Genomic DNA, 24,720 nt, shown 5'->3' on the forward strand with positions numbered 1-24,720 from the left:
GTGTGTGTATATATATATATATGGCCGTGCCGTGGAAAATCAGCGCCCGGGGCGAGAGTATACGACGGCGCCCCCATACATATATTCCAAGTAATTTTTCCTTTCTTTTGCACCTTTTTCTCCCGATTTTTTCGTCCTCCCCACCCCCCGCGGCACGGCCCTGTATATTATATACAGGACGCAAAATTTCAAAGTCAGACGCACTCGTCAATCTAAAACTGATAGTCACCAGTATCTCTCACGTACAAGTTATGAGAGTTCCTCCCACCCCCATCCACAACCTTTGGCTTGACAAAGAAAGAGATTACATCAGGGCATAAAATTTCAAAACCAGACAATTAGATTCAGGATTATCAATTTTAAATTGGATAATCCACATACCTGTAAAAAATATCTTACCTTAGGACCTCACGTTTTGGTAACGCTCTCTCTGCACTGAATTACCAGTTGTCGATTGTAGTTTTCGGATCAAAGTCCTTAAGTGAAGGGCCCTTGATGGTCATCCAATGTGTCAGTCTTCAGTGAATTCCTGTAGGTAGTCTTAACTCTGTCGAGATTGCTGAAGCCTCTCTCACATGAAGCAGTACTCACAGGTAAAACTTCACAAAAAGTGACAATTGGAAGCAAATTTGAGAATCTCGTAATGAAGTTTTCGATTGAGGCTGAGAAAGGAGGAGCAAATTACAACGTTGTGAAGACTTCACATTCCGTGTTTTCTCTCACTCACAAGGAGACTTACGGAAGTGTCACTCAGCGATTTGAATGAAACTCTGCATACTTGTAGAACCGAAAAATAATAAATACGCATTTTTTATTTATTTCGGCAATGGTTCAAAGGGTAGAAACCACCCTTCGAACGGTAGGGGTAGTCTCCAAGCATAAACAAAAAAAAATCATTTGATGTAGAAGAAAAAATACTACGAGGAGGTTTTAGAACAGCTGATGCAGAATCTGACGTCAAAATTCAAAATGGCGGATCCAATATGGTGATTACAATTACAAACAATCTTCTCTTTTTAAATGCTCTGCAGTTAGGCAAGAACAATCATAGTTGGGAAGGGTTACTGCGAGAAGGTTGCTGACCGAATTGAAACCCCTTTCTGTACGTATTTTAACGGGATGCTTGATTAAAGTGCGTCTCTCCGCCTCTTACTATTAGGGTGCTTATTTAAAGTGAGTCCTCTCGCCTCTCACTTTGCGGGGTGCTTATTGAAAGTTAGTCCCCCTACCTCTCACTATTATCCAAAACAATATCTTTAAATCTGAAAATGTCCTTATGCAAGCATTAAATTAGGGAATATTAACATCAAGTCTTGTGAGATCATGGTTTCAAGAAGTTTCTCTCACAGCGTCTAATGGAAACTCCATTTTGTTATTTGATTCGTGGAGTGATCACAACTCATCAAGTTTGAACCTATTTTAAGAACAAAAGAGTACCTCAAAATAGAAATCCTTCCTACAGGAACAACTGGTAGGATTCAGTCTCTTGATGTGTTCTTCTTCCACATGATGCAGTAGCAAAACTTCTTGAGACATTATTCTGACATCGTCCTTCTCTACAACTTTAACATAAATTACATCTCCGTAATAATATAAAAAATATCCAATCACTGGTTCCTAATCAGTGTTGTTCTCCCAGATTTGGAGATCTTATTAGGTAAGCATGGTATAAAAGCGGTAATTAAAAAAAAAAAGTTTGAAAATCCCGTAACATTTTGTTTCAAAGATTCAGCAGCATTTTGCGATTTGTTTAGACGTATTTCCGTAATAAGGTGTGCGTGGAGTAAACGATATTCATATATCATACACTTTTTTCCGGAATATCATTACTGTAAAAAGTTTTCTCGATAAATTCATAATTATGACAATTGAGGATATATGAAGTTCTGACGTAGTGAGAGGTTAGGAGACTCACTTTAAATAAACACACCGACTAGTTAAATGCGAAGGAATCGACTTTCAATAAGCACCCCGAATAGTAAGAGGGGCTCACTATAAATAAGTACCCTTAATGAGAGGTACAGAGACACACTTTAATCAAGCATCCCGTTGAAGTATGTTCAGAAAAGGGTTTGAAATTGGTCTGTAACCTCCTTACAGTAACCCTTGCCAAATTGATTGTTCTTGTCTAACTGCAGAGCATTTCAAACCAGAAGACTTTTTGTAATTGTAATAACCATATTGGACCCGCCATTTTGAATTTTGTACTTTTGACGCGAGGTGGGGGCGGATCCAGGGGACGATCGGGGCAATCGCCCCCTCCCAAGAAGGGGAAACTTTCTTATTTTTTTATATATAAATAAAACCAATCCCAAAGTTTGGAGCCCTTAAAAGTAGCAGTATGACAACCCATCGCCCCCGCCCCCAGAAGTCGGTCCTGGATCCGCCCCTGGAGCGAGCTGGGATCGAACCAGGGACTCCATGCACCAGAGGTGAAAAAGTAACCTTTTGTGTTAGAAACTGTATCTATTATATTCACCCGTGATTCATTTTGTGCCTAGAGCAAGATTAGTTCTTTTAGGGCAAAAGCTATGATAATTTTCTTGCAGGAGGAAAGCCACGAAATTAACGAAGAGAAAAAAAGAGGGAATTGTCACGTTGGGGAAAAGTCACGGGGCCGTGTCAGATGGAATCTACTGGTTAAAATAGGAACCATTGTTCAAACGGGACCACTGGCGTAATCCTAAGATAATTCATTGCTTTCTATACATTACTTATATTTTCAATACAGGAATAGTTGCTGCGATTGGGATTAAATTTTGGATCACTGAATCTGAATGAGGAAACCTTTGTGTATATTCCTTACTGCTGTTGCAAAAATGAAATGAAATTTTTGAGTTTTACGTCTCAGGGTTATGCCGGTTAGCCTAAAGGAGACGGTGATGATGAGTAATGAATGAAATGGTGGAATGAAGAAAGTGGAAGGAAACGGGAGAACTCCGAGAAAACCCACGCACACGGTGTTTGTTCACCACAAAGTTCACTTGGCGGGGGCTAGGATCGAATCCGGGACCCCAAGCACCAGAGGTGAACGCTCTACCACTGAGCCACCGCGGCCCCTGTTGCAAAAATGAAAACATTTCAGTTGAATATCCCACGATCGTGTCCTTTAGTATAAGAGAGAGAACGATTAAAGCAACTGAATGATGATGGAAGAATTGGTGGAATGATAAAGTTGGAGGCAACGTTGATACCACGAGAAAACCCATGGACACAATGTTGCCCACCACAAACATACTTGGGCGGGGATCGAATCAGGGACCCTACCCACCAAGAGGTAGATAACCGCTCTATCACTGAGCCACCGCACCCCTTCCCCATGTTCCGTACCATTTTTGGAATGCTACTTGTAGACCTACCAGACAGATGAATGTAATCATTCTTTGATTTCCCATATTTACACTTACCATATTTTGAAAGCCCTAAAAAGTTTTTTTTTTTTTAAGTAAAATAGCTCAATTTACTGTAGGCCTTTAGGATTTACTAGTAATTTAACCTAATTCTCATTTTGCTTAACACTTTATCAGCTATTATTCACAGATAAAAATCACAATCGCTATTTTAGGCGAAATACGATTTCTCATTCTGTTTACCTATTGACACACTGTCAGGTTTTTATCATCAAAAATTCACATCGCAGCCCCATCCGCTGTTATACGACTTTGTCTATTGGTAAAGGGCTGCGAGTTTACTATAGACAGTGGCGTATTTACGATTTTCTTTCAGGGGGGGGGAATGCAAATTTTATTCCTAAAAATGTGACAATTATGCAAGATATTTCATTTACTTTAAAATAATAAATAAAATTTCTAGGGGCTTAAGCCCAGAAGCCCCTTTAAATACACCACTGATTACAGATGTTCACATTTTAACTTACACACACAGGCGGCTCATAGAGAATTACACCGGTAAACATTATTAAAAAAAAAAAAAAAAAAAAATAGTAGTTTGAAAAGTGTACTAAGTACGGTATTGTATGCAATAATTAATACATTACATAACCTCAGTTTCAAGCTAGAAAACTTAAATTTTTATCATTGTGGCTTTCTTCACGACCTGCGTCTGCTGATATTCATTTTGAGGTACGACTTCATTACTCGTTCTAACAAATAATTAATATGTTTATAATTATTTCCTCAAAGTACGAGTACTTATTTCTTGTATGTCATTTCTTGTGCATTTAAAATAATTTGTTATTCGAGTAGCTACTAAAATACAACATGTACTGTACTTATGACAAGTTAATTATTGTAATTGGAATGTTCTCTATGAACGAAGCTGTCACTATCAGTGTGTTATATCACTTATTTATTAGCAGTACAACTTTACTTCCACCGTTTTCCAATAGATGGCTTTAGTGGTAATGGTAATGAAAAGAAACAGATGAAGACGTTATACAATAAGCTTGGGAATTTGTCAACATAACCAGGGATAAAAGTAGATCTCAAAAGGTAGGGGATGCATGACGTCACGTCGTTCCCGGTGCCCGTCTTCGCTCATTGTAATTTTGTAGGAAGTGGAGGGACGCCATAGATATTTTTAGAAGTGGGGTAACGGCATACCTCGGCGTTCCCCCTCACTTTTACCCCTGAACATAACTACATCGAAACATTAGTCGATTTGTATCCGCATTGTAAAGGTATTCTCGATTGAAAATTTCAGTTTACGAGCCAAATTCTCGTTATTTGCGGGATTTCTTCATTATGAAGAAATTTACGGTTGAGACTCATCAAATGCTCTCAGGTGCTTATGGCGAGACCGCTATTAGTGAAAGAACGTTTCGTGAGTAGTTTCAACATTTCAAGAACAGTAATTTTGACATCGAAGACCAGCATGGCGATGGAAGAGAGGTTTTCAAAAATGTAAAATTGGAGGCATTACTTCTTGAAGTAGGGCGAACATACGTCCCGTTTTAGTGGCGCGGCGTGTCCCGGCTATCCCGTCAGTAGATGGAAAAAGTCTTATTTGCCCCGTTCTATGCAAGTGAAACTAAAGTGCCATACTAAAGAGTCGTCTTACATATTTTCCTGCAGTAGTCAGGCCTTTAGTATGACGCTAATCATACGTCAAAACGACTCTGCATAAGGCCCACTACCTCTTCTCCTTGTAAAGGTATTAATAATTAATAACAACAAAGAGGCAAGAATTGAACTGAAACTCCCTACATTCAACATGATCTATAGTTCGCAGTACTGCTCGAAAGGCAGCAGATGTTTTAGCAGTTACTTGTTTGTTGAACAAATTTCAACGTCTGTCCTTTTCGTATCAAATTATTTGACCGCGCCCTGTAGCAAAGAGAGAGAGAGAAACGAGGGGGGGAAAGTTTTGATACCAGGGCGCTGATAAGAGCAAAGGTATGCCTAAAAGTCCAGGGTTGCTAGTTCAGGACCAGTTGCAATCGAATTAGTCCCAGAAGCGACACTCCTATTAGCGACAGGAACTGTTATCTGTCCTATGAGCGACCGATTCATTTTCATTGAGATGATGGAAGATAAGATTCTCTCTCGTGAAATATGTTTGCCTCTGGCGCTATTAGCGCCCGAACAACCTTGCTACGAAAAATGTACGTGCCAGTAATGCAGTTTATCAAATATATTTTCCCCTCTACAGTGAGTGCAAATAAAACTTATTTTAATTTTGAGTTAGGTTTGACGTAAAACATGTCAAATAACTTAGCGAGACAACAGGGACATTTCCATGAAAAGTATATTCCTATGTAATTATTGAAAATCCAGTTGTAATATCCCCTTTCTTCAAAAACTCTGTTTTCTGCACTTAATTTGGTTCAAATCTAATTACTCACTAAGCACAGTAATATATTTTATTTTGAAAAACTTAAACGTGTAACAGTTTCGCCAACTATCTACTTTTTAGACTTCCGAAGACACTGAATAAGATGAAAAAAGTCAATGATAAAAGACAGCTTTTGGCACTTGGCAAGGGAGGGTGTTGGCAACACCGCAAAAGTCAGTATAATACAATATAAATGTATCAGGTACTGCTAAGGTAAACAACAACTAATTTACGCACTGACCGGTTTCTCATTTGTCATGATTTTTAAAAAGCCGGAACCTGTCCCGTTTTCAGCTGAAAATTTTATGGTCACTATCTTGAAATTCTCGGGCAGGAAGAATTGGCAGAATCATAAGTGACTCACGAAGCCATTCAAAACACCTCCAAAAGCCATAGTAATGATTCAGAAAAAGAAAATTGGGTGCCGTATGAGTTGAAGTCGAGATATGTTGAACGGCGTTTGTTTACTTGTGAACAGCTGCTTGAAACTGAAAGGCAAAGACGAAAGGAATTTCTGCAATGCATTGTGTCTGGGGACAAAAAAGTTCATTACGATAACCCCAAGCGCAGAAAATCATTGGGACGTCCTAGCCTTGCTTCCGCGTCGACGGCTAAACCAGGTCGGTATAGTGTATAATGAGATTCTGAAACCGACTGAAACAATCACAAACAATGCCAAGCATTGAAAGACAAACGGCCGTAATACGAGAGACACGATAAAGTGATTGTGCACCATGACAATGCTCGACCACATATTGCAAAGTCGATCGAAACATAATTGGAAACGTTGAAATCGAAAGTTCTGTCCTACCCACCGAAGTCTCTCTAAACATTGCACCATCTGACTATCACTTGTTTCGATCAATGGGACACAGCCTGGCTGACCAGCACTTTCGTTCTTATAAAAAGAAGTCAAAATTAAGATCGATATCTGGTTCGCCTCAAAGGATGAGCAGTTTTTACGACGCGGGATTCGTACGTTGCCCGAAAGGTGGAAGAAAGTAGTGGGCAGCGATGGACAATATTTTAAATCGTAAATGTGTAAGCAATTTGTCTAAATAAAGCCTCGAATGTCGGAAAAAAAAAAACGGCGGAAGCAAAGTTGTACACCTAATAATATATATATATATATATATATATATATATATATATATATATATATATATATATATATATATATATATATATATATATATTCTTCCATATAATTAGAGTTTAACGAAAAGTGTACAGCGATATATACCAATTGATAATAGATCTAATCGAATTGAATAAAATGAAGAAAATGATGAGTTGTAAGAACTCATGCTGAGTTTTCAAAAATAAAATGAAATGAAATCTTTCAGTTGAACCCCCCACGACTGTGCCCTTCAGGCTAAGGGAGACGACGACAAAGGCAAATGAATGATGGAAGACTTGGTGGAATGAGAATCTTGGAGGAAACGGGAGTATCCTGAGAAAACCCAACACATCCCTCGCTCAAAAGAAATAGTAGAGGAGTCCGGAGTTCGTTGTGACAGACAAGATAACTTGCTTTGTAAATTAAATTTTATTGAATTTCGGAACTTTTTGTAAAAAATTGTTCAAAATATCATTAGATATTATTAAAGTTGGATTGTGCCATTTCCAATGAAACAGCTACAGTATATCACTCCAAAAATCCCATGCTCACAACCTGTGCCCTGAAACCAGAAGCGGATCCACGGGGGCGATCGCCCCCCGCTAGAAGAGGAAACTTCCTTATTTATATATAAATGAAACCCATCCTAGAGTTTGGAGCCCTTAAAAGTAGCTCCAACTAGCAATATTACAATCCACCGCCTCCCACAGAAGTCTGTCCTGGATCCGCCCCTGCCTAAAACTGCCTGTGGGCACCCCTGCTTTCATCCAACAATTTCGTTCCTCTAGGTTTATAAACTTTCTCGATCACATCCCTTACTTTATGAATTTGAAATTGTTCATAATTCATCCATTCACTAAATAAATAAAGCAGTAGATTTTTCAGGTTTTATTTTTTCCTTATTAGATACAGTTACAGACCTAATAATAATAATAATGCTGACAACATAAAAATCAAAAACAGCATTTTACACTCTATCGTAGTAGTTTATGTAAAAATATATATATATATACATAAGACACATACATTACTAGGATTAATTGTTCATACATAAGCACTCTTGTATAATGTATACATATAGTCTTTTAAAATATATATATTTTGCATGTGGATTTTTAATTCCACATTTTTGTTTCGTTCTTTGTCGAGCTACTTTGCTCGAGCATACATATTTATATATATTAGTCTTATCACAGAGTTTATTTGTACGTTTCAAATTCGTTGTTGTCAACTTGCCGAATAATTTTTTGAATTTGGGAATACCAAGCACAGAATACCACTTCCTGTAAAGATGGAAAACAAAGTATATATGTTAGTTATTCTCTTGATGGTAAAACAATATTCTTTTTTGTAATTGTGTAACATTTACAATGTGAACATAATTTTTATTGGTTCCTTAATTGACATAACAATCAATAATACATTTTATGTTTCTTAGTAGATTGGAGTTTGCCAACTGTAATTTACACTATGTACGCATATTACTGAGCCTATAGTGTATAATTAGTACTTATCAGGCCCGCAACTAGAGGGAGGGCCTGGCCCCCCTAAACATTTCATGGCCCCTCCAGACCTCAATACAAAATGCTATTATTAATACAAAAATCACAATTTAGATATTTGTAAGAGAATTTTTAATGACTTGGCCCCCCTATCTTATTCATGGCCCCCCAAACTTCTGTGTCTGATTGCGGGCCTGTAGCCTCATAGTTGTTTCAGCATTGGTTCACATTTTAGATTTTTTTTTCAAACAGTAATTCCAAATAGGTATTCTATAACGTTGATCTACGTTTTAGAAATGTTACAAGCTATTTCCTCATATGTCGGTTTAGATTTTTATTATTAGACTTATTAATTACAGAAATTGCAAATAATTTAAATTAAGAGCGAGGAAGGTGGGTCGTAAAGCAATATTAGAAATGTGAAAATATGAAGCAAGTACCCACAGCATGGCAAGGAGCTTTAAGTATTCTGCTCCTAACTTTACGCCTATCACATAAGTAATAAATTTGAAAGCACAAGTTCGGTAGTTACTTTACCCCCGATATCTGGTCTTCGTAAGACTTCTATGACTGGAGATTATCAGATGAAAGTGACTAACGTTTGTCAACAGTTCAAAACATATATACCCACGTCCTGCTATCGCTTACGGCTGCTGTACATGATCCCTTCAAAGGCGATCCTAATTGCCAAGTTTGGAGCAAGAACTTTTTGATAAGATCGTACGTGCTTCAAATTGTCAGGCCACGTGAACAGGCACAAGTGCGTGTGCTGTGCAGTTAATAATCCTTGTGTTACCATCATTTCCTAAGTGAACCAGCCTAACATTATAGTGTGGTGTGCAATGTCCAGTGAAGGCGTTGTCGAATCAGTTTTCTTTGATGAAACTGTGGATTGGGCAAATTGTCTACAAATGTTTCGTGACGAGGCAGTGCCATAACTCAGTACTAGAGTTAACTTCTCCGAACTGTTCTTTTCACCAAGACAGAGCATCTCTCCATTATGCTTTAGCAATAATAAAAAAAAATCTACCTTAACCAGATCTTTCTACAGCGTTGGTTCGGAAGTAGCTGCATCAAATGGGCACTACGTTCACTTTACCTAACACCAATGGATTTCTTTTGAGGGGTTTAGGAAGAAACAACTTTTACGAGAGAAAACCCCATACAGTGGATGGTTTTTTAAAAAAATATCTCAGAAACATATATTGAAACTGATGCAGATAAGATTTTGTGACGTATTGTAGGCCTATACCATAATATTGTGGAAATGTTCAAAGTATGATGCAATGTTGAAGGTCAATTTGAGCACTTAGGAGATTACACTGTATTTAAAAAAAAAAAAAAAAGTAAAGTATTAAGTGAATATACATAGACAGTACTCAACAAATATGGCTGTAACAAATATCTATAAATGTGTCATGCACTGCACAATTATAAAAAGTGCAATTCTATTTTTGGCTCTTTCCGTATAACTACAGGTGTATTGTGACACTTCTTTGGCGGAGCATCAGCGCGTACGAATTATTGTCCTGGTGATGAAGATTTGTTAACTGACATTTCTTGATTCTTAATTCGGACGCAAAACACATGAGAGCTTCAGCTGTCAAATGTTGTCTAACTTGCTGCGACTCATAACCTAAAATTTGGGATATGGTCTACTAACGCCATTTCGTCCCAAAATTTACTATGTACCGTGTATACAGGGTGTTTCAAAACAACACGGACAACGTTTGGGAGGTGATTCCTGACACCAAGATAAAACAAAAAGTACAGACCAACCTGGATGCACAAATGATTCCTTTCGGAGTTATAGGCTGCCGAAAATATGAAAAAATGAACTTTAAAAGTCCATAGCTCCAATACTATGGGACCTACCGTAGTCGGGTCAAGACTTCATTTAAGAACTAGTATGTGCCCTATCCAAATATCCATGTTTCAGAATCTTGCGGTACTTCTGCAACAGGTTTTACAGAGATAGTTGGTGAGTACTTCAAATTATATGTCCTTAGTCAAATTCGCTCTATAAAAATTGTTGCGTGAGTACACTCATATCTTATACCCTCATTTCAAACCAGTCTTCGCAAAGTGTTCGTGGGTAACGATTGGTGATGAGTCTGTCAAGGAAAAAAAATGTGGAGGATAGATAATTCTAAAATAGAAATTTGCGTCACTGATTTCATCTAAAAAAAATCAGTAGATGTGTAGCTATGTCATATCAAATATTGCAAACTAAAAACCAATTTTCGTTGCATTGACGTAAACTGATGTGAAATGAGCCCACAGAGGTCCTTTTCTTTTTTCGATTACTTCGTTTGAAAGTGCAGTTTAGACTTGGAAAACATATTTGCAGTTATGATCATCAAGTTTAGTACGTTATTATGATTATTAAAAAAAAAAAAAAAAAATTGGTATATTTCTTACTTTTCACCACTTCTCGATTTTGATGTCTGTTTTATTTCTCCAACAAAATTGTCAAAAGGAAAAGAAAACCAAGCTGATATGCTTTTAGTGCAAACCCAAATTTGCGTTTTGGTGAAGACCAGAATTGAGAGAATTGAAGAAGCAGTTAAAGGTAGTGAACTGATGTCTAAAAAGCCAAAAAATAATGGTACTGATACACTATGGACTGATCACGGGATCTCCCAGTGGAAGTATGGCATATGGACAATCATACTACATGGATTTAAAAAATGAAACGAAATCTCTCAGTTGACGTCCGACGATTTTATGCCCTTTAGGCTAAGGTAAACAATGATAAAGACAAGTGAATGATGATGAGAGAATCAGTGGAATGAGCAAGTGGTAAGACACGAGAGTACGTCGAGAAAACCCACGATTGCGATGCTGTCCACCATAAACTTACTTGGCCGAGAATCGAACGAGGGACTTCACACACCAGACTTCATTACTGAGCCACCGTACGCCCCTGCCTGGATATCATATGGATAAAGGAATTCCTCATATCTTCCTTTCTGAATTTGTTTCTTTTGCTTAATATGGTTTTCAAAATATTTTGTCTTCAGTCTCGTGTCCCTCTGCATATTTTATAAATTTGACAATTATTAATTACAAGAAGCTTGGTTACATTAATATCATGAAATTGTTTTTATTCAACTTACCTATAAGCATGGCTCCAAATAAAAACATAGGGACGATGCAATTTAAGTCAATGAGGAAACCAAATACCACGTTCCCTAGTAACGCTCCACCTCGTCCAAAGATCAGAGAGAGTGCCACTGCCATTACCCTGAAACAAAGTACAATATGAACATAGTACGTATATACTAGTAGTAGCGTACTCAGAAATCCGTCGGACTCTCAAGTTCCTGTAATATCAGATGTTTGTGTATATACAGCATGGTCCAGAAGTGGGCGTACCCCTAATTGTATTTCTTCGAAGACAATGTTAATGGACATTCTTACCTGGAGATGCTTAGTGGTGATTGGTGCCTCAACTGGAAGAAAATGGTATCAAAGACACTGTTGTGATACAGCAGGATGGATCACCAGCGCACACTTCGCGATTCACGTGCGCAATTACCCGAATCAGACATTTCCTGGCCGCTGGAATGGAAGAGGTTGTGCATCTTCACCAGCTCCCTTTGCCTGGCCTCCAAGAAGTTCCGATCTGACGACACTAGACAATGCTCTCTGGGGTTTCATAAAGCAACAAGTAAGAAACACTCGATATCACACAACGCAGGAATTATGAGTAGCTGTGGAACACGTCTTCCCCTTCGTGATTTCGGATATGTCCGCAAAACATCTGCGAGAGCTTAGCGCATAATTCAGCTGTGTTACGACATGGATAGTGATCATACCGATGTTTATGACTCTTTAAGACTTCAAGATAACTTGTTCTATCATAACATTCTACCATAAGTAACACTATACTGTTGAAACTAAAGGGGGGTAATCCCATTTCCGAACCACCCTCTATATACCGCTTTATCGCTAATCTACATGAAGCACCACTAACACTCACTTAAATGAAAATAAGTTTGTAATTACTTACATATGAAATGAAATGAAATCTTTGAGTTTTACGTCTCACAGTTATGCCGGGTAAGCTACAGAAGACTGTAATAATGAGAAATGAATGAAATGGTGGAATGAAGAAAGTAGAACGAAACGGGGAAATCCCGAGCATACCCAGAACACGGTGTTTGTCCATCACAAAGCCCACTTGGCGGGAGCTGGGACCGAACCAATGACCCCACGCACCATACGTGAACGCTCTACTATTGAACCACCACCGTGTCTTCTTATTTATATAAAATTCACATGTAATTATTTCATGCCAAGCATAATATAGGCCCTAAATTAGAACTAAGCTAGTCATTACATAGAATTCCGTTCAACCACTCAATTTCATTTCCTTTTAGGACAAGCCTGTTTCTAATATACATATATATATATATATATATATATATATGTATTAGTAACTTCCCACAATTATGCACCGAGGCTAGGGAGACAACAGGAACGTAGAGTCCATTAAGACATTAGGGCTAAGGGTATTCAAATATTAAATAAACTCAAAATAATAATCCTAATCATTAATATAACATATTTTATTAATATACGATATATTTTATAATGCTCAGTATACAGGGTGGTTTAAAAGTGCGGTAACACGCAAATAGAATTAAAACCTAGTGTTGCCACGAGACTGACAGAACCATTCGAAACGAGACAAGATGAGACGAGCAAATCTTTTCAAGACGAAACAAGAGATGAGACATGGTTTGCACGAGACGAGACAGAACTATTTGAGACGAGACGAGCATATCTTTCCGAAACGAGACGAGAGATGCTTTGAACGAAACGAAACGAGACAACCAGAATTCTCGTCTCGTCGCAACACTATTCTCTTCTAAATATAAAAATACTACTTGAAATACTGGTTGTGCTTCCTGTCTCTACAGCTTCGGTTGAACAAAACTTTTCGAAGCTGAGACTAATAAAAACATATTTGAAGAACAGAAAAAGATAAAATATGTTGAATGAACTTGCTTTACTATCTATTCACAGAGACTCAATTTTACATATCACTATCGATTGTCATTGACCATTTTACTGGATCTGAAAACGCAAAACATTTATAATTCGTGAAAAAGATACACTAGCAGATTGCATTATTGTCTGTCTAGCACCTTCTTACGGTGACACAGATGCTTCTAACTGTGGCAGATACTTCTACAAGTGACACAGATACTCCAAGTGACACAGATACTTCTACAAGTGACACACAATTATAACAGTCACCCACATACGTTTCTTGTAACAATAGCTAATAAATGAAAAATATGACCTTACCTGAGACTTGTTGGAAATATGTCGACCATAATACAGTAAATGGCACTGGAAGCGAGATTGGTAAATGCTCCAAATATGCAGGAGAGAACAAGATTTTGGTCGGCATTTTCGACGAAATACATTCCAAAGGCACAAGCACCAGATATAATATAACTTAATACTGGAAAACAAACAAACAAAAAAAAAATCATTAAACTACATCTTCAGCACAGTCTTAGCATATTAAAAACAAATAAGGCCATCTTGTCTCGAGTTATTTATAAGTATGTACCAAATGTTTTTAAAAAAATGTTAGTTTCAGAGTTCACGTCCTATCCACCAGCAGGAGAAACATGAGCCAAATATAGTAATAAAGGATATCTTATGTGTTTCACTAAGTAATTGGACTTTTATTCACTGGCTGTGTGAAAGAACTTCTCTGTGTTTTCTGAATGTTGACATCAGTCACAATATGCTCTGCTGAACATGGTATTTTCTATACATCTTTTTTTCTTTGTTGCAGGGCGATCACTACGCGCAATGCTGACCACTGCTTAACGTGATGCCACTCAGCAATGTCTACCTACATGTGTTTTGTACGTAGAGCTGCAACGTAATTTCCTGTCAAGTAATATCAGATCTAAGAATAAGACGATATGGAAACTAGTAAGTTCAAATGGACTGGTATGGTTACTGATGAGCAACGAGAGATCCGGAGCAGATGTGGAAGTAGCACGTGAATCTACTAAATGCAGTTTTAAATCTGTACGTTCTCTCGCGCGAAAATTAGTCATCTACAAATCCACAGTGAGTAACGTACATCACCTGTACAATGAGGTCTGTGAGGAATGTGTGTGAATGTGCATTGATCCGTTAGAAACCCTGTTGACCGACGAATTAATAAGACATGTGCTTTTCGGCAATAAATCTATCCTCCATTTAAATAGACACGTCAACCAGCAAAATTATTGCATTTGGAGCGACAGACTATAAGTGGACTTTATTGAACACGTATGAAATAGTTCCGAAGTCAATTTAAAGTGGGTACCACACAGAGAAAAGTCTATGGACCATTGGTCAAGAAACTGCGTTATCTGGACATTCTAACCGAATTCATGTAACCTCAAGTTGAACATGATATCCTTAACACAGTTGTTTCAGCAGGATGGTGCTCCTCTTCATTACACTGTACGGGATTATTTCAACTAAGTGTTTTCAAACTGCTGGATAGCTTGAGAAATCATGAGCAGTGCGGTCACTCAACTTTACCTCATTTTTGTGAGAGGACTTTCCCAAGTGCACTCTACAACATATCGCATATACCGGTACGTACAGTACATCAATACCTTTGAGAACCTCAAAGATCGAATTTGTCATGCAGTGTCAGTGGTCATGCTTCCACTTCTGGGAGAAGCATTCCGTGCAACCGTAAATAAGTAGAAATCAGGCAAAGACCATTGATGGGACATATGCCGAAGGAAACATGTAAAGTTATTACCCTTGGAACGATTATCAGTTATTTCAATGTTTCCCCTTAGTAACCGTTCCTTATTTTTGGAACACGCTGCATGTAAAATCAAACTAGTTAAATTAAAATTTCTCATATTTTGGGAGAGGGTTTTCCTTAATCATTTTGGTTAAACTTTAGCGTATGAAATATTATTTAGGCATGGAACTTAAAGAAGATGGATTAAAATCGAAGGGCATAAATAACTATTTTAATTCACTTGTTTTAATATAATGCTTATAATTATGCAATTCTTCACAATAATTAACAGCAACAGTTGAGTACCATCAGCAATAGTACCTCAGACAATTAAGTACACACAACACATCGAAAGCAAATACCAACATGCTTTAAATTAAATGAATTTACCTAATTTAAACAGATAAATGACTTTACCTAGTTTAAACAGATACAACTGTTTAAATTATCACAACCTGCACTAATTGAGTCTTCCAGGTAGTAATAAACGTGCTGTACCATTAAATTCAGTAAATATGTTGTACTAGTAAGTTTTTTTTTTATACATAGTAAATATGTTGTACTACTAAGTTGATTATTTGTCTTACAGTCTGTAATAACATTTTTGGATTTAAGTCTTATTTTTAATGATTTGTATACCACTGCAAATAAATACGTATACATATACAGGATGGCACCGACCCGACTGATACATTTCAAACTTGCGCAAGCGTAATAGCTTACATTGGTTGGCTGGAACACAGAACATTGTGTTACCTCAGTTCGTAGTAATTACGAAACGAAGTCTGTGCCAGAATGCGGGGCTTCAATGTTGGTCGACTTGGCTCTGTAGGGATGCGCACGAGACAAGATTTGTGGCTGTCTCGTCTCGAAAATGTGCTGTAAAAGTGATGTCTCGACTCGAAAAATATATATTTTTCTATTGGAAGAGCCGTGTCTCGACTCGAATTTTGTCACGAAAATCCTGTCTCAACTCGTCTCGTGCGCATCCCAATTGGCCTGAGTGAAGATACATCCTTGGTTTGAAGAAACTGGTAATGTATTGGATGTGAAAGAGAGCTCCAAGAACAGTGCAAACTTCTAAGAATGTGGAGAGAATGAGAACGTGCCGAGACCAACATTAAAGTTTCATCTGAAAAAGAAAAAAACGTTGCACTTCTGGCACAGACAGTTTCGTAATAACTACGGACTGAGGTAACACAATGTTCTGTACTCCAATGCCCCATTGCGACTGACCATATAACGTGTTCTTTCCTCTTTCGGTTTCCATCTCGCCAACCAATAAGTTATTATGCCTGTGCAATATTCAAGTTTGAAATGTGTCAGGGCTCAGCGCCACCGTGTAATTCTTAAAAAATAGTACAGAATTTAAAGACTATATTTAATACATTTAAATTTCTATTTTATGTTAGATGTCTCCTCGGTGGAAAATCAAACCGCCGTCTGAAGTTTTTGACTCGTGTTTATTATAAAAATCATTTTCGTTTACTTAATATGAGAGATCAACTCTCGAAGTATTTTTCGAGTATTTATTATTACTATTAACAATACAATATTGTGTACTACGTAATAGTATGTAGTATTTATTAATAGAGTTGAGTTGATTTTAAGTTTAGCTTCCCGTTCAACAGCGAGGCTATTTGAGACGTGGACCTACTGATTAACGTGGAATCCGAACCACATGAGCTCCCGCCGGGATTTATTAATAGAATTAGTATACTGTAGAGTCCCTAAAACTCGGCACTCTATAACCTCGCACTCGGGATGACTCAGCCATACACTGTCAGGGTGAAAAAACCGCACGCGCAGACTCGTTCAAGGTCATTTCCCGTGTGCGTGGGTCTCCACTTCCTCCCCCATCATCATCATCATTATTATTATTATTATTATTATTATTATTATTATTATTATTATTATTATTATTATTATTATTATTATTATTATTATTATTATTATTTTCGCGTCACACTCCCACTTCACCACCATGTCTGACGCCAGCGCGCGCTCAGCCGTTCAGTCTACCTGCAACCTTGGAAGGATTAGTGGATTTCGTAACCGCGTTGCGTAACTCGATGTGAGTGAGTGTACTGTATTGTTCAGAGTTGTTTCAAAGTGTGTGGGTGCTGTACACTACAGTATTGTATTTTCTGAGGAAACAGTCTTACTTATTCTTTTTTGACCCCATTCCCGATAACCCGGCATTTTCACAAACTCGGCCACCCTTCGGTCTACATTAGGCCGAGTTTTCGGTACTCCACCGTACTATTTAAAATGCGGAATCGAGCCAAGTTTTGCCAGAGTCCGAACATAACACGTAAGTTATAATTCCCTAATGTAACATCTATCAAAAAACAACCTCGCAGTGATTCCTCAAATACACGACTGAGGCTTCATTATCTTCAGAGGTCGGGATTTTATGCTTCACTTTGGCTGCACAAATGTATTCAAGATTTTTTTTCAGTCCTTTGAGCTATTGACGGTACATTCGACGGAATGATGAATGTGGACGTTGGCTCTTTTTAGTGTTCCGTTCTTTAATATTTTCATGTCATTCATTTACCAGTAATTACGCTATGAGGAACTTCATTCTATTCGAAATCAAATATCGTATGTTTTCCTTTTCTTTTTAATCCATATTGTTCCACTTTCCTAGCTGTTGGCGGTATATTTGACAGAACGTTGAATTCGGACTCTTACTCAGCCGAATGTATCATTCCAAATCTTTCTTTCACGTAGTTCTGTTTAATATATGAGGATCCTAAAGCAGTCTCTCTCGATTTTTTAGGGCCAGGGTATGGCATAATATCCTTTATTAAGTGTATTCGCGGAACATTAATATACGTGTTAGCAAGACTGCGACAGATTCTCACTAATTACTAGTGTCCTATCTTAAGCATCTGTTGAAAATAACTAGTTTTAGGCCTTTGAAAATTTTATATGCTATCTTTTTTTAAAATCTATATTGTATTATTTCCATTTATTTTTCCCTTTCATTGTCACATTTACCTCAAACGTTCTACTGTACGACACACCAGTTGAGAATCACTGTCCTAAAGCATCCGTTGTAGTTAAGAGCATCTCCTACAAATGATGTTAAAAATACGTATAGAACTATATCAAATTTAAAATTCTTCAAATTCATGTTGTTGAGTTGAGAATAGGTAATCGTGGTGTCGATTCAGATACTTTAAGCAAAAGGCAGGCCTGTTTGCTTAAAGCCTATTTTGTTCGAATTTTTCCAATATTTTTTCACTCTTATTATTAATTCACATTTGTTTTCGATCGAAAGAGAGTAGTAGTAGTAGTAGTTGTTGTTGTTGTTGTTGTTGTTGTTGTTGTTTGTTTATTTCTGTGCTTTCAAAGTACAGCAAATTTTAGACCTGTTTCAATTTTACATGAATCATGTAGCTGTCATAAAAAAGTCTTGAAACCCTATAATATTTCTCTATGTAAACCTAGTATTGAAAGGGAAATACATTTTTTCATCTTGCAAGGAGTTAAACCATGTGCAACTTTCTGGTTCGTCTTGCTTGCTATCTGCTATCGCCATCTCGCTGAGAAAGGAGAAAGAAAAAAAAACAGTTTCGCTGCTTCCGAAACAACGGAATTTTTTGGACAGGAAGGGAAAGCGTGCCAAAATACACGTTTTTAATGAGAAGGTACACTATTTGTTCTCTAGAGTGTAGTGCTGCATGGATGGAGATACCTTTCTTGCTTTCAGAAAGTTGTAATGTGTAAACAGTAAATAGAAAGATCTGGTTGCAAGATTTTTTTTTATGACAGCTACAAGATTCATGTAAAATGGAAACGCGGTCTTAGTACCTGAAAATTTACAATGCTAACGGAATATACCCGTGTTGTTATCTGAACTTATGGTTGGGAAGGAAGGAGGGTGATTGATTTTCTCCCAGTTTTTAAGAATTTTTCCCTTTTTGTGATTAATAGTTGGGAGAAGGTTTTGTATCTCGTCTCATCAGGTATGATAAATGGAAGGTAGCATTAGAATTATGTTCCCTTTGTGTGTCAGAATATACCAGCAAACCCACGTTGAGCATAAACAGAAATATGTCTTCTCGGGAAATTTTATAGCAATAGAGGGAGAATTTTCTTCCAGACCACTTCCTGAAATAATTCTTTTAAGCCTTTTTCTCCCAGTTAGCAGGGATCGACATGTTGGATCGTTGTCCTCCATCTGTTTCTATATAGTGTAATATCCACTGTGGCACCCCACTGCACCATGTGGTTCTTAACGCACTACTTTGGCCAGGCTCAGGCTAGTTTCTTCATTCAGTTCTATAGCATCCATTCTTGGAACTACGTATTTTCCAAAGGTTTTCTTACATACTCAAACGATCGCAGTCTACTTTCTTGCAGTTTCTACTACCTTTATCTTTCACCTTTACTGTTCCTAGGATCACTTCATTCTTAATTTTGTCCTTCCGCGTCACTACACACATCCACCGCAGCATCCTGAAATTAGCATTGCTTATATGGATGTCAAAAGAAGTAAAAAGACGAGGAGAATAAGAAGGTAATTGGTGTATGACAAAGGGCATTACTCTTACATCAAAACCAAGAGGACATGCTTCTGAATCCGAAACATGTGATCTGCCATTGATTGAATAAACTTAGTACTGGTACTAGTAGTAGTAGTAGTAGGAGAAAGAGGGTGGTACTAATGATTATAATTAGTACAAGTAATATACATACCTAAGAAGAATTTTATGCCAAGCTTATTGACACACAAAGGAAGCCAAATACTGGGAGGTATCGAAGCTAATCCTACAATAAGTGTGTTTCGATAAACAGAATTTTCAATGCTGTCTGCGCAGAACATCTCCTGAATGTCAGTCGTATTCTTCAACACAATGGAAGCCACCTCACACACGGAAGCCGTTCTGTTTGGATATTGTTGATAGAATGCGTCAAATCGCTTAAACAGTTCAGGAAACCATAACATCAGTGTATAATAGCTGAAAAAAGAAAAGCAGTGTTAAACACAATGGCTTTTGTTAAATCTTATGGTTTCTTAGGAACAACTTTGGACATAACTCAAACTCCTGTAGTATTAGATCCGTTTTCCACACTGTTTTATCTTAACTTTCTTTTCGAAAAAAGTACATTAGGAAATAATAGAAGCATATCAATTGTTTGGTTGAAGGCTTACGTTCTGAGATAAGATTGCGTATATTGCTTCATATGTGATCCAAGCCACGACTCGGAAAGATGGAAATGAAATATTCAATTTTACGTCCCACGATTAAAGGACATTGGTAATTTATGAGAGTGAATAATTATGAAAGAATTCATGGAATGATAATATGGAAGGAAACTAAAGAACACAGAGTAAATCCACATATATTATGATGTGCACCAAAAATTTGCATAGTCTGAGGTAAGCGCTTTACCACTGAACATTTCTACGGTCAATCGCTCAAGCACCGCTCTTACAATACCGGTGGATCTACCTTTAGATGTAAAATGATAAAGTATTTGTCATGCGTCATATTACGATGAATTTCAATTTAGTTATCATTATAATTATGTCCTTATTGAATTAGTTACTTTTCACTGGAAGACAGGATGAAATTTGAAAGCTTCAAATCAACGTAAAGTAGGACAACTTAAAGGAAAAATAAAATAATGTAAAATTCGACTGTCTCGAAAGTCCTACTGCAATTAGTATAATTATAAATACCCAAAAGTACCTGAAGACCTATTTTCACTTACAAGACTCAGCTCATGTAACAAACGAAAAAGAAAATGGAGGCCTTGCAAGTAAAACGTAGACAAATTCACCAGTGTTCAGAAAATGCTGTCTACAATGCACTGAGCAGAGTAGTTCAGTGGGTCAGAATGGGCCACATCTTGTTGACTCACGTACCACTGACCCACTCAGAAATCTTGACTCACTTGACCAACGACCCACTCCGTCTCTGGATACGCGTACAAACAGATAGGTGATAAGTACTGATGAATAAGGACTGATAAAATTAGTTGGTGTGGACGGATAAGAAACATTTCTTAGAAAACTTATAAATATGATATCGTCCACCAGTAGTTTCCATGGGCTGGTTTTGAACCTACTCGTAAAACAATCGCGCCTAATGTGAGAGCTTTACTATTGGTGCAGGAGATCCTGATTCGTTTCTCTATGAAATCCTAAAGAGAGTGGATTGCAAGTTAATCACAAATCGATGCCTTACAGATACAGGTACAAGGGATACTTATTTTGATTCGAATCAACCAACCTTCTTGAACTGAAATATTGTACCTCAAATGCAGGGGCGTCATTTAGGGGGGGCAGGGAGTGGCATTTGCCCCCCCCCTGAGTTTGAGATGTATATAGATTTTATCAATAGAATAATAGTAAATCAGTGAAAAACGCGAAATTTTACTTATATCAAGGGGTCTTACCCCCCCCCAAGCAAAATCTGAAATGACGCTCCTGCTCAAATGCATACCATATGACCATCAGTTTTAAAACTTGCACTATTTATATTTCCTCTAAAATACCTTCATAATCGGTTATTGAAAGACTTTCCATAATCTTTAAAAAAAATTATAACTTCAGAAGAGTAACATTCTACGAAGAAATTATCTTTCAGCTGAGAAAGCGAAACAAGATTTCACCCACATTGTCATGGAGAGTTACCTACCTTGCCTATAATGTAAATACAGTAATGTAAGAGTGACTTTGGTCTGACAGAATATGATCCTGTTAGGGTCGCCATTTTAACAACTGATGTGGAGCCATTTAGGCGACACTTACGGAAGTACTCTTATATACTACTGAGAATCTCACTCAATGATCAAAACTTTTTCTACTGTTTATAAATACATATCATAGAAACTGAGTAAGCGATTGCGGCAAAATTTCTTGAAACGAAAGGTAGTGTTTCAAAGAGTAATCTAATTTTAAAAAATCCATTTCTAGGACAATTCAAACTATTTATAAATAGATTTCAATTATATGATCTTACCTTGTCATCAAACCAAATTGTATTGTGCATGTAAGTACGGTCCATTTTATCATTGGATACTTGAACAACCCTTTGCTTTGTGTCCAAATATCTGCTAACAACGAACATGCTGCCTTCTCACGCTTTTTGCAATGTCCAAAATTTGAATTTTTGTCGACTGGTACGTCCTTCTGGAGATTTTTAATCTAAAATAAATAAAAACAATAAAATATAAATTACTCTTTTCTCAGTTCCCACTTAACTAGTCAATACAATGTATTAAGTTTAAATGTTCAGAATTTTAAAGTCACGTAATGTCGAAACATTTTATACGGTTTTATAGTTCAACCACTAGAATCTTCAACGAAGGAGTAACTAACACATAAATATACTTTGAATCTTTATTATATTCTCCATATTCATAATATTCAGCAATTGTCAGGGAGAAGGGTCGCTGAGATGAAGAGTGACAGTTCCGATGACGTTTAGCCCACAATATTAATATTTAATTTTTACTGTCATTTTTACGAGACACATGACGTAAGGAGTTGTGTATTTCAAGTTTTTATTTCAACCCAGCAAAGCGGGTAATCAACACTAATGTATGTACCGTATAATTTGTCTGTGCAATGGACTGTTTTGCCAGTGCTTGGATATGTGACAATTTGTTACAACAATATGGTGCTTACAGTTTATAGTTCATATATCGTGTGACGAAAATTGTAGAGATACTTAAAGAAACAAAACACTCTTTTTAAGATGTCCCGTTTCGTGGAACATCTTAACTTAAAGTTTGAAATTACGATGTAAGCTCTTTGAAGTTCGTCCAGGAGGTTAGATATACAACGGTATTGTATATCTATGCAATAAAATACTTCAATTTTCGTATCTTGATTTTGGGCAACGATGCGTAAAAGTACACAATCTGTTGAGTAGAAGAAGAAGAAAAGAGATAATATGTTGTTGATTCTAAAATATAAAGAAATAAGATTTAATCGTAGTAGCTGAAAATCTATGTTTGTTTTAAATGTATAAACTGTATTCCTAGTTACCGTAACAGTAAATAGTTGTTTAAAGGTTGCTATGACCACCGAAAAAGATGATTATTAATGTGAGTTATTGAAAAGAATAATAAAAAGGTAATAGAGATATAAGTGACGTGTCTGATTTAGAGTAATTTAATCGTGTTGATATATTTTTAAATCTACACGAAGTGTGGGCTAAATGTAACGCGTAAGAATAATAAGTTAATAATCGTTACATTTTAGATGGTAGTTCCTATACGTTACAGATACTTAGTTGAGACTTGCAAGTGAAGATATTTGAAGTAGACTACACATTTTTAACGTGATAAATATGTTATAAAAAGATACGTTAATATAGTTATTAATTCAAAGTTCACAAGGCATAAAATAAGGATTTCTTTCTTTTTTTTTTAAATAAACTATCTGTATCAAAGTACTAAGAAAATAATCTTAAGGAAAATAAGAACACTTACTGGATACCAATCTGCAGGATTTCCCGTATTAATACTGTAGATCCTCCTGAAAACCATAAGAGCTGCTGAATATTGTCCACTGTCCATCAGAAACTTTGGTGTCTCTGGGAGGAACGCAAGACACACGGCAATCACCAATGATGGAACAGCACAAACAGCTACAAACGCATTCCAGGATTTGAACATAAAAATCGTAGATTGGTAACTCCAATCTTGAGGAATAACAAGCCATGCAAGTCCTGAAAAATAGTTAAGAAAGAAGTTGTAGATACAGTTTTATATACTCCTTAGTGGCTGATGAACTCAATATTACTATCCAATCGAAATAAGCGTAATATGTAGCTATGACTTAACTCCTAAAAAGATACATTGAACATGTTTTTATAATAAATACAGACAGAAATAACCTATCCCTGTGGTTAATACGAAGGGCAATGAAAAAGTTCCCGGAATTTCGTTGTATAGGAAAGGGGGGCAAGAGTACGCAAATTTTAATTAAACTTATATATTTTGGTAAAAAATAGTTACAACTGAAAACTTTTACATGGAACACAAAACTTGAACTCTCCTTTACCAAATATGAACTCAACTTTTATATACCTCTGTCCTTCGAAGAACTATAATTCGTAAAATGAAAACATTCAAATTCGTACTCTTGCCCCTATATGTGGGGCAAGAGTACGAAATCAAAGGGGCAAGAGTACGCACCCAAAAGAGCATTAACAATTATCACAGATGAAGGTGCCTACTCCTTTATATGATGTGCATTGTTCATGCCACCATTCATGGCATCTTGCGCACTTGATCCAGTCTTCTATTGGTGGATCACTGTAGATGATATTGCATAATAGACACTCGTATACTACTTCCTCACTGACCTGAGTTGTAGCTACAACTTCGGTTGTAACTTTCTTGGTGAAAGATGATGTTTACCTTTGCTCTTTGGAGGGTGCCGTTTCGGAAGTAAGTTCTGCTTGAAAGGAGAGGATGTCAGAATCTCTGATTGACCCCGAGAAGATCAAGGTTTTTTTTGGTTGAGTCGGAGGAGGACTGACAACCAC

General features: G+C 37.0%; 1 protein-coding gene across 2 annotated transcripts in view; it reads right to left on the bottom strand.

The window, feature by feature from the left end:
• Positions 1–8,100: 8,100 nt before the first annotated feature.
• The window catches only part of LOC145678837 (synaptic vesicle glycoprotein 2C-like), an 81,153-nt gene continuing 64,533 nt past the window's right edge, over positions 8,101–24,720 (bottom strand). For both annotated transcript variants that reach the window (XM_081749391.1, XM_081749390.1), the window contains exons 7-12: positions 23,660–23,898; positions 22,183–22,367; positions 19,910–20,172; positions 13,735–13,894; positions 11,535–11,662; positions 8,101–8,196 (exon numbers count right to left, since the gene is read on the bottom strand). In XM_081749391.1, the coding sequence (XP_081605517.1) occupies positions 8,141–8,196; positions 11,535–11,662; positions 13,735–13,894; positions 19,910–20,172; positions 22,183–22,367; positions 23,660–23,898 (1,031 nt within the window). In that variant the 3' untranslated portion in view covers positions 8,101–8,140. The remainder of the gene's footprint in view (positions 8,197–11,534; positions 11,663–13,734; positions 13,895–19,909; positions 20,173–22,182; positions 22,368–23,659; positions 23,899–24,720) is intronic.

The sequence above is a fragment of the Thermobia domestica genome, chromosome 2, assembly GCF_964235325.1.
Source record: "Thermobia domestica chromosome 2, izTheDome1.hap1.1, whole genome shotgun sequence".
In the NCBI taxonomy this organism is placed as follows: Eukaryota; Metazoa; Arthropoda; class Insecta; order Zygentoma; family Lepismatidae; genus Thermobia; species Thermobia domestica.